Source organism: Myotis brandtii, unplaced genomic scaffold (genome assembly GCF_000412655.1).
Source record: "Myotis brandtii unplaced genomic scaffold, ASM41265v1 scaffold679, whole genome shotgun sequence".
Lineage (NCBI taxonomy): Eukaryota > Metazoa > Chordata > Mammalia > Chiroptera > Vespertilionidae > Myotis > Myotis brandtii.
Window position 1 is genome coordinate 349,917 of NW_005370653.1, and position 10,960 is coordinate 360,876.

The window sequence follows — 10,960 nt, forward strand, 5'->3', positions numbered from 1 at the left end:
CTGTGAAGAGTTACTGCTGGGCTGTATTGAGGTGGAAGAGAGGGAGAACTCAGAGATGGTAACTGCTGGGTTTGGGTCTTAGCACCTAACGAAACAGCTGGTGCCATTTTCTGAGCTGGACAGAGCCGGACAGAGTGGGTGTGAGGAAAAGGCTCTGGGAGATCAGCACTTGCTTTAATATTAAGCGGGAGGCGTCTGCACGGTGCCCGTGTGGATGTGCCAGGGGCCACGTCACAGGCACTGCATCTCCTGTCCCTCTCCGGGCACACACGCCTGCTGGCGGTGTCCCTTCCACAGGGGACTCTGCCTTCACTGCCACAGGCCCTGGGCTGCGTGGGCCAGTCACACTGTTCACCCTCCTGGGTGGACCGATCAGCGAGGCTGGGCCAGTCACTCTGGCACCGAGCTCCGGGATGATGAAATCCTGGGGACATTGGGCTTGAGGTGACCATGGCCCGTCTGTGCATGCAAACTGGTGAGCAGAGAAGCCCCCGTGCAGAGAGGGGCCTGCAGCCAGCGGCAGAGCCGTGCCAGCCCCTCTGTACCTGCCTCCCACAGGTGCCGACACATTCCTAGGAATCACGGGGCTCCTGCCAGTGTCGCTGAGCCCACTCGATCCCATGCCCCACACCCGGCCTCACCTGCAGCCTCACCTGCAGCATGGCACCTACCACAACACCCACACGAGTGGCCACCCAGAGCTTTCTAGAACACGTTTATGCTCAGAGTCCTCTGCACTAAACAGCACAGGGGAGGTACAGACCGCTGAGAAAACCTAGTTAAAACTTACTACCACACACATATCTGCCTGCAGTACATACAACATGTCCCATACGTGCACCTAAGCAGTGAGAACACTTAATCACGGGGACGGTCACTTCCCTTGCAGGTGGTCTGCAGGGAGCCTGGTGCACACCCAGACCCGTCCTAGACTCTGTGGGGAGACATGGGGTGCGGCAGCCACCACATCCAAGGTCTCAGGTTTGTGACGTGTGCAGAGGTCCCGGGTCCGTCCTCACGGAGCCAACCAAACGCACCAGCAGGTGGACTTGGTTCCCTGGTTGCCGCCCACGGGAGCCCACGGACACTCGTGGAGCCTCAGTTATTATAGTGACTGGCCCAGCCTCGCTGGTCTCACCATGTCTCACAGCAACGTTCACCCTGAAGGGCTCACCAGAAGCTTCTGCTGATAAGCGATGATCTTCTTCCAGAACACGGACTCGGGGGCCTCGGGCTCCCCGTATCTGTGCGTGTGGATCAGCCGCAGCTTCTGCCGGCCCTTCTCGTCTTTGGCCTTTTCTTCTTTCTCTCCATCTTCTCCCCTGGGAACAGGCGAGTACACATAAGCCGGCAAAAGACGAAAGAACTAACGGGCTTTGTGCCAAAATATACAAATGAACACACATTCAAATTACAGCATCATTTTTGAAAACTTTCTCCTCCAATGAACTGTAATAGTTCAATTTTAGAATTTGGGGTTGGATTTCTGTGACCCTGGCTTCCTGTGGGGAATCCTGTGAAGTTCAAATCTCAAGGGCATGTCACAGGCTGGCATGTCTCTGTATCTGTACAGAGCACCTCCCCTTCCCACTGTGCAATAAGACATCGCACCGAAAAGAGAGTAACAGTGAAAACCCCCAGCCTGCCTAACTTCTGAATTAGGATTTTAACAGTCAACCTGGAACAGTGACTAAGCTTTAGGACTTAATGTCAGAGACATGCATTTGGTGGTTCACATATAGAAAGGATGTCAGGATATTAATTTTTCACATGATAATGAAATTAGCAGTCCTAAAATTTGATGCCTAAAACCCCTGTAGCTGCAGCAAACCAACCCTCCATGGCAGTGTATTTATGCAGACGGACTCATATCCAAAACCCACGGATACATAACCCACCTAACCTCACCCACAGGAGGTATAGCTAACATTTTTAAAAGATGTTTTGATTGATTTCAGGGAGAGGAAGGGAGAGAGAGAGGGAAACATCAATGATGAGAGAGAACCATCGATCCGCTTCCTCCTGCACGCCCCCCACTGGGGATGGAGCCCGCACTGTTTCCAGGACGGAATCCCATGTGCAGTTACACCAGAGCTGGGCCCTTGGCTCTGGGAGGTGTCCCGAGGAACCACGCGGCATCCCTGCTGCGGGTCACGGCGATGAGACCGGAGGGCGAGGCTGGCCTGGCCCTGGGCGGGCGGTGCCCACACTGATGCCCCGGCACGGAGGTCCTGGTGCTGAGCCTGTCCCCAGAGGACAGAGTCTCCATTCTGTGCCCTGGAGAGAGAGCGCCAGCCAACCAGGAAACCACACGTACTCGGCTTTCTCGGGTTCCGATCTGTTTTCTTCTTTTTCTTCCTTTTCTTCCTCTTTTGTCTCCTGTTCCTTGAAGTGAAGGGGAAGAAAAGCAGGTCACACACCTCCTTGGGATGAGTTTAGGGAGCCCTGTGCCCAGGCGCCAAATGGCGACCTCTAAGCGACCCCTGCCTCGGTGAAGATCGCACTTGCGCTTCCCTTCCACCCCCCACCCCCAGAGCACCGGTGCTGCTCTGGGTGCCTCCACTTTCCTCTCATTTCCTCAACCACCTGCTCGAATCCTACGCCAACTAAGTCCCACTGCTCAGATCTGCTCCAACCACTGCCAACACATTGCCGCCTCATTCACGCCACGTGTGGGACCCTGTCGCCCACCAGCACGAATGCTTTTCTAGTTCTGTCAGGAGTGTTCCCTCTGACGGCCAGCGGCAGACACGTGGCGAGCCGGGTCAAGTACCTGTGGATGGACCCCTGTTTCATTGCCTAATGTCGTCTGCGTGAGTGCTCGGTTCACACCTACTCGTTAAGATAATTCAGTAACTGGTAACGGACCTCCAGAGGCAGCTCTGCTGACCAAAAGGCCACTCTCTCTGGAAACACAGGCTCGTACTGGACCCCGGAGTGCCAGCCTGGACGCCCACTGACTCACAAGGTGCCCCTGGGCCCGAGCTGCCGCGACGGGGCTCCGGTACCTGCACTTTCTCTGGCGCCTCGGGAACGGGGTCTGGGTTGCTCATGAGGTCGCTGAGGCCAGCGTTGGGGTTATGAGGGATGAGTCTGTACTGCCCCCCTTCCCGCTTCAGGTCCAGGCCGAAGATGTCGGAGAGCAGGTCGCTCTCCTCCGTCAGCTCCTTCAGGTCGGTGAGGTCCTCCGAGGGCAGGGCGGCCTCCAGCGGCTTCCGCTCGCCCTCCTCCCCGTCGTCCCGCACCTCGTCCTGCGTGGGGTCCGGCATGTCGGCCAGGAGCTCCGCCACCCTGATCTTCTTCGCGCCCTCCACCAGGCTGCCCCCCAGGAGCAGGCTGCCCACGATGCGGGAGAAGCCGCGCAGCACGCTGGCCACCACGTGCAGCAGGCTCGCCAGCGCCCCCCAGTAGGAGGAGAAGAGCGCCGTGACCATGTCCCTCACCGTCATCTTCTTCACCTTCTTCATCTGCTTCTTCAGGCTCTTCAGGCTGAGCATGCGCAGGAGCGTCAGCAGGTTGTGCCTGAGCGCCAGCAGGGCCGAGCGGACGGTCAGCAGGGAGAAGAAGCCCGTCCTCGGGCTCTGCTCCTCCGGCTTCTCCTTCTCACTCTCCTCCTTGCTGGCCTGCCGCTCGCTCAGGTCCGACTCGGAGATCTGGGCCGCCAGCTGCATCTCGAAGATGGTGTCCTCGCAGAAGTTCACGAAGAGCTCCATCTTCTCTTTCTCGCCGCCCTCGTTGACCACGTCGAAGATGAACTGGCGCTTGGACTCCTTGACCTGCGGCTTCTCCCACTGCGTGCGGCTGGACTCGCTGATCTCGAAGTACACGCGCTCGATGCGCTTGGCGCTGCCCATGATCTCGATGCGGCCCAGGAAGGGCTGGAAGTAGCGCAGCACGCTCTCCGCCAGCTCCAGGAAGGTCTGCAGCCGCGAGTCGTTGGGCATGTGCTCCGAGAGGTTGGTCAGCAGCACGGCCACGTTGAAGCTGATGTCCTTGGCCGGCTCGTGGAAGCGCTTCACGAACTCCTCGTAGTCCAGGGTTTCGTTCTCGTCCGTCTCCGCACAGGACAGCAGGAACTCGGTCTCCGACGGCGTGTAGTGCTTGTGGCTCTCCATCGCTTTGTGGAAGTCCCTCTTGGAGATGACGCCCTTGCCGTCGGGGTCGTATTCCTTAAACGTGTCAGAAGAGGTCAAGTCCTTTAGTTTTAAGAACATGTCGAAGAATTTGAGGATCATCTCCACGTTGTTGGACGACTCCACAAGCATGTCGACCATCTGCTTGCCGATGGTCCCGTTCACGACGTTACCTGCAGGCAGACAAAGGCACTGATTCACAGTGAGCACCGTCCTCAGAGAGAGCAGCAGCACAGGCCTCCCAGCCCCGCGTCAGGCACGGCCCTGGGCCTCCTCCAGTATGTGAGGCCCAGGAGTCAGCCAGTCACTGTAATTACACAAACACGTGGCACTGATTCACAGTGAGCACCGTCCGCAGAGACAGCAGCAGCACAGGCCTCCCAGCCCCGCATCAGGCACAGCCCTGGGCCTCCTCCAGTGTGTGAGGCCCCAGGAGTCAGCCAGTCACTGTAATTACACAAACACGCGCAACACCATGCCGACTAATAACCATGGAGGGATATTTGAACAGAAGCCGGCCTTTCCCCCTCAAATTGGTCATGTTTTAGGATAAAGAAAATGGGCAGAAACTGAAACCCAGCCTCATATTAACAGTAAAAATGAGCCTTCGCAAAGCCCTTTAGGGTTGAAAAATCATTCCTCATGGACAATGTCTCTTTCTTAAACACGAACCTGAGAAAAGTTTATAAAGCCCCCAATAAACCCGGGCCTCTGTCCTCTCTGGGGGTGGAAGCTGAATACTGGCCCTTTAAGTAGAAGAACCAAGGCGATGCGGGTTGCACAATGTAAACCTCTAAGTACAAACAGACACGAAGCCGAGGCTACCTTCCAACATGGACAGCAGCATGACCACCATGTCCTTCTGCAGGTCCATCAGCTCTTTCAGGAGCTCGATTTGACTGGAATCCTGGAAAGAGCAACATGTGGCGTTGGACACCGTCGCAGCAAATGCAGCAGGAACCTGAGGGCTCCCCCGGAGGCGCGGCTCCACCCACGGCGACCCCTCCCAGCATCTCAGGACCAAGGAGAAGCCGAGAATCTATGTTTATTGGCTTATCCTTAGAGCTACTTCCTCTCTTTGACTTTCATGAAGCTGATTTTCCTGCTTGTGGGTGAGTTCCTCTATGGAGGCCAGCTGCTTGTGTGGACCCCATATGCACACCTCTCCCTTCCACGGGGCCTGGCGGATTTCAAATCCGTGTCCACTCATCGGCAGGGAGGTGGGAGATTCGGTGTCATGGAGACGTGGGTCCCCCAAGGGTTGCAAATGCTCAACACTGGGGACTAAACTCTTCCTCATTGGCAGGGAGGAGGGAGCTTCGGTGAGTGTCATGGAGACGTGGGTCCCCGAAGGGTTGCAAATGCTCAACACTGGGGACTAAACTCTTTTATTTCTCCTATAGTCAAGTCTTCAGTATCTTTTGCTCTCAAATTTGAATGATAGCGCTCATCTATTCTCAGCTTGCATAAAATTATTAAAATTTTTTTAATCCTCACCCTAGGACATGTTCTCACTGATTCAAGAGAAAGAGGGAAGGGAGAGAAACATTGATGTGAGAGAGAAATATTGATCAGTTGCCCCCGACCAGGGATAGAAAGAGCAACCTGGGTATGTGCCTTGGTGCATGGAACAGCGCTCCAACCCACTGAGCCACACTGGCCAGGGTGTATACAGATCTTTCATTTAAGAAAATGTGTTTAAATGTGGAGTACAAGACGTATAAAGAAGTAAGCTAAGAAAGGTGATGTGAAATAAGGGAGAGCATGCTTTGTGTGCGAGTGACTGCTGTCCCCGTTGGCATCTAGGAGGGCGGGAGGCGGTGCCTTTACCTGGGACAGCTTCATCTGCATGTGGGCAAACACGTGGAGGAAGCCCACGACTGCGTCCCAGAGCCGGCTGTGGGCCAGGCTCTGCTGGTTCCCAGTGCACGGACCCTACAGGGAAACAGACCAACGGCATCATTGCTGATAACGTCACTGCCAACAATAGGGGCAAAATTAACATCTCTTATCACCAACACATGGTCTGAAAAGAGAGACCCCAAAATGTAAGCTGTATGGTGACGACAATGGTGCCATCAGGAGACAGGCACTCACTCACCTGTCCTACCACACCTGTCCCTCGCCACATCCGGGCATGTGGCTGCACGTGGAGGAAGCCCACGACTGCGTCCCAGAGCCGGCTGTGGGCCAGGCTCTGCTGGTTCCCAGTGCACGGACCCTACAGGGAAACAGACCAACGGCATCATTGCTGATAACGTCACTGCCAACAATAGGGGCAAAATTAACATCTCTTATCACCAACACTGAAAAGAAAGACCCCAAAATGTAAACTGTGCAGTGATGATAAGGGTGCCCTCAGGAGACAGGCACTCACTCACCTGTCCTACCACACCTGTCCCTCGCCACATCCGGGCATGTGGCTGCTATTTTACATAACCTCCCCCCCCAAGATTATGCTCAGTCCAAGGAAGCAAACTACCACCCCTCTCTCCTGTTTGCCCTCAGCACGGGGCACGGTGCCCAGCGGCTCCCTGACACAGAGGTACTGCTAACCCCGCCCATGGAGAAGGGAGGAAGGAAAGAGGACGGACTGGCCTCCAGGAAACAGCAAAGTGTGGCTGGTTGGAAAAAACACACAGAATTTTATAAAATCTTTTCAAAATTTGCAGGTTAAGACAAATGTGGCCTAGAGAACATAAAACAAACCAATATTTAAGAAAGGTATATTCCTCATAGTATTTGGAATTTTACCTATATCATACATGGTTATATTATAAAATCACACACACACTAACATGAAGCTGTTAAGCACCAGTCTCTTCTTTTTTATAAAGTCTCCATGACACTTTTTCCTCGCTTTTCCTGGAATATGGTCAAGTGGTTCAATGCCCTCCTCCCCATCCCTTAATGTTGGCTGTGAGCTTAGTTTATACACCAGGCCCTGGAGAGACCTCAGTCAACACCATGGGCCACGCCCCAAGGAGTTAAGGACCCCTCAGTCCGCCAAAGGGTAAAGCAAGTCGTTCCGTGAAGATCCCATCTCCACCGACTCCCTTAATGCTGGCTGTGAGCTGTTTATACACCAGGCCCTGGAGACCTCAGTCAACACCATGGGCCACGCCCCGAGGAGTTAAGGACCCCTCAGTCCGCCAAAGGATAAAGCAAGTCGTTCCGTGAAGATCCCATCTCCACCGAACCTTGTGGTCATCATCCCTGGCTAAGGATCTGCAGACGAGGTCCATCAGCCATGGGATGGTGACAGGAAAGGGCTTTTATCCTGTTGCCTTTTCCCATGGGATTCCAGGGTAATCGGTTGACTCCTGTTTTCCTTCTTTCTCTAAATAGCAGAAGTGGGTATGTGTTTACCTGGATATACTCTGTGAGGGTGTTAAACACTTGTTTTGCTACTTGAATTGCTTTGGAGAAGTTCCGCTGTCCTTGCTCATCGATCACGTCTTTCCCCGAGTAGTACCAATAGAAATCACTGATGGACTCCTGGAAGAGAGGCCGAGGGGGAAGGCACAGTGTGAGGCCAAGGCTGGCCTGTTCAGCTCTGAAATCTGTAACAGGAAATCGTTCTACATAACAGATTGGGAAGTGAATAAAAATAATATTAGGACAGCTGAAAGGATCAAACCTGAGGTTATTAAATTTAAGTATCTAGGTGGTCTGAAAGCCTTTCTTTCCCATTCCTGAGAATGTTCTAAATATCCTTCCCCTATTTATCCATCAGCTGCAAAGGGGAGCACAGCATGTCAGGGCTTGACAAAATGAAAAGAAAATTTCAAATGCCACCAAAGCTAAAAACCATGGGGAAAAATCCGCACTGTAGAAAGGACATAATGAGGGAAGTGGAGCCAGGATCAGAGACAGCCAGGTGGCCGCTCACCCGGAGGCTGGGTCAGAGAGGGATCAAAGGCGGAACGTCTGACAAGCCCTGACAGGAGACCAAAGCCCCGTGAGACACGCAGCCTCACCCAGGAACCCGCCGTGTTATCTCGGCCAAGCAGCCCCTCTAACTCGCCATGAGGCCGCGTACCTGCACCCGCAGCAGGTAGTCCACAGTGGAGATGATGATGTTCACGGTGGTGTTGTTGCCCGTCTGAGTCCTCAGGTAATTCTGAAAATCTGTACGAGACCAAACGATGTTATTACCTCTTTTCCAAAGTGTAAAATGACTTGTTATCTGAATAACTCCGCCAGCAAATGATGTCTCCAGCAAAATCCTTGTGGCCAGGAGCAGTTTTAATATGAAGTAGTTCATAGTGTCCATAAGAAGTGAGGGACCCCCCCTACACCCGCCTGGGGCTTCCCAGAACCTAACTAGTCCATTTCTGTCTCAGAGGGTGCTGACTGTTCCCGATCCCTCGCTCTGGAGCTCGGGGCATGGGGACGGGATAGGAGCTCCACCGTCTAGGAGACGGTGATTAGATTACCCACGGTCCTCTGCTCCTAGGACTGTGCTCAGTGACAGGGAAGAGAGGAGAGTCCCGCCCCGCTCCCACCCTCCCGGACGCACGGCCATAGGGAGCCCCATAAACACATGGAACACGGCATCCTAGGTGATGCTGTGGCACCGTCCCCGGGCACCAGGGGCACAGAGGACACCAAGCCACAGAGCTCCCTACATAGATCTCTCCGGTGTGTCTTTCTCCACCGGCCACCTGTCTTCTCCACATCAGAACAACTGATCGGAATAGTGAGATGGCTACAAAGGGCTGCCAGGCAGTGATGCAGCACAGAAAGCGGGACGCGGCCCGGCTCTCGTGGCTGAGCACCCCCTGCAGGGCTAACCCGTCATCACAACGGACAGGCCTCTGTCAGTACTTGTGGCAAGCACGTCCTCCTGGGCACCAGCCTCCAGCCTCAGGCCTCACGCACCTGAGTTGTGCCCCTCGCAGAGCAGCTGCAGGAAGCGGAAGAGGTCGCAGGTGAACTCATCGTCCTGAAGAACCTTCTCGCCTGCAGGGAAGTCCAGACGTTACCCCCCAAGCAAGCGAGCATGTCCCGTCCCTTCTCCATCTCCCCGCACGTCGGGCCGGCCCCGTGTGGCCAGCCCCAGGCACAGGGCAGCCCGCCTCTATCTGAAGCTCACGAGACCATGCGCTTGGCAGATAGAAGCCCATTTTCTTTGTCAGAAAAGAGCCTGTGAACCTTAACACCCAGGTTTCTCTCTGTTAAGAGGAGCAGCATGGGCTTGGCAACATTTTAGGAGCAACCTGAGGGTTTAAACTTTTGTTCTCACCCTCTAATTTCTGATAGATGTGGACAGGAGTGATTACTGCATCAATGACCAGTGTTACAGTTACACCTGCTTACGCTGCATCATGGGAGCTAATGTGCTTGTGGGGAAGGGGCTGTCATTCCACCTACATTTCAATTTAAATGTATCTTCATCACAAGCGACTTCGAAAGCAGAAGCACAAAGAAACAAACAGAAAACCTGTACCACACACTGCAAGCTGATTTTTAAGCAAAAAGGGTCAGTGAAGAAAATGTTCAATATAGGAGCATTCAACATATAGTTTAGGAATAAAAATGACAAAAAATGTTGTTTGGCAAGTGGATGAATGTATTTATATGTTTAAAAAATAATAACTCCTCAGACTGGGAGCACTTCCGGCCGAGAGAGCTGCGATGGTGCGTGTGCACCTGGATGGCAGTGACGATGACAATGGCGGAGCAGATGGACTTACCAGTCTGCATCTGTGACTTTCAAAGTGACAGGCTCATAGAATGGGAGGATTAGGAAGCAAAACCATTATGTTTTTAATATAAACATTTAAAAAAGTACATGACATCACTGTACTGGTTTCCCTGTGAGACTGTAAGATACGCTATTTGGCGACCAAACTAAAATCACCAGGTGAGCAGCCAGGGCTGTGCCAAGTTCGCCCGCTAGAAGCACATGGTTTGAACCTCCTCACATGGCTGCTAAGCCCATTCCTTAGGGTTTATGTTCACGACGGGACAAAGGAGAGAGAACAGTCTGGGCCGAGAAACCAAACTCATCATCCATGACACTCAGCATCACCAGAAGGGCCTTTAAAATGAGACTCAGATCAAAATATTAGCAGTTCCATGGATGATTGATTCTTGGGAGCCTGTTGAAATGTTTTCCCCCAGAAAATCAAATCCATAAGCCATGCACATACTTTCAATGTGCATATATTCAAGTGCAGTGAGTAACCGTTGAGAGAGAGGACACAGAACAGTTGACACTGAGGTCAATGTCACGGCTCCACCTGTGGGTCTGACATGCTCAGTGCACCGCACCCTCGTCTACACCAGGGTGCCAGCCATTGCTGGCCTGCGCAGTATTTCCTCTCAACCGTATACGCACACCATAGCTTCACTTACAGGAGGACACCTGCTCACAGCAGAAGAATTGGGGGAGGGGGGAGCCTCCACTCCCGCCAGGTGAACAGGTGAGCTGGTATGACATGGATGCGACTGTGTGATGGCATGATTAGATTACCCACGGTCCTCTGCTCCTAGGACTGGCTCAGTGACAGGGAAGAGAGGAGAGTCCCACCCCGCTCCCGCCCTCCCAGACGCACGGCCGTAGGGAGCCGCACCCATAAACAGGGCATGGAACACGGCATCCTAGGTGATGCTGTGGCACCGTCCCCGGGCACCAGGGGCACAGAGGACACCAAGCCACAGAGCTCCCTACATAGATCTCTCCGGTGTGTCTTTCTCCACCGGCCACCTGTCTTCTCCACATCAGAACAACTGATCGGAATAGTGAGATGGCTACAAAGGGCTGCCAGGCAGTGATGCAGCACAGAAAGCGGGACGCGGCCCGGCTCTCGTGGCTGAGC

General features: G+C 53.8%; 1 protein-coding gene across 1 annotated transcript in view; it reads right to left on the minus strand.

Annotated features, from left to right (window-relative positions):
• Positions 1 to 10,960, minus strand: part of RYR2 (ryanodine receptor 2 (cardiac)) — a 176,751-nt gene that overhangs the window by 14,152 nt on the left and 151,639 nt on the right. The window contains exons 82-89 of the mRNA XM_014529274.1: positions 9,018 to 9,098; positions 8,176 to 8,264; positions 7,503 to 7,631; positions 5,964 to 6,068; positions 4,959 to 5,040; positions 3,009 to 4,306; positions 2,318 to 2,385; positions 1,175 to 1,322 (exon numbers count right to left, since the gene is read on the minus strand). Of these exons, the coding sequence (XP_014384760.1) occupies positions 1,175 to 1,322; positions 2,318 to 2,385; positions 3,009 to 4,306; positions 4,959 to 5,040; positions 5,964 to 6,068; positions 7,503 to 7,631; positions 8,176 to 8,264; positions 9,018 to 9,098 (2,000 nt within the window). The remainder of the gene's footprint in view (positions 1 to 1,174; positions 1,323 to 2,317; positions 2,386 to 3,008; positions 4,307 to 4,958; positions 5,041 to 5,963; positions 6,069 to 7,502; positions 7,632 to 8,175; positions 8,265 to 9,017; positions 9,099 to 10,960) is intronic.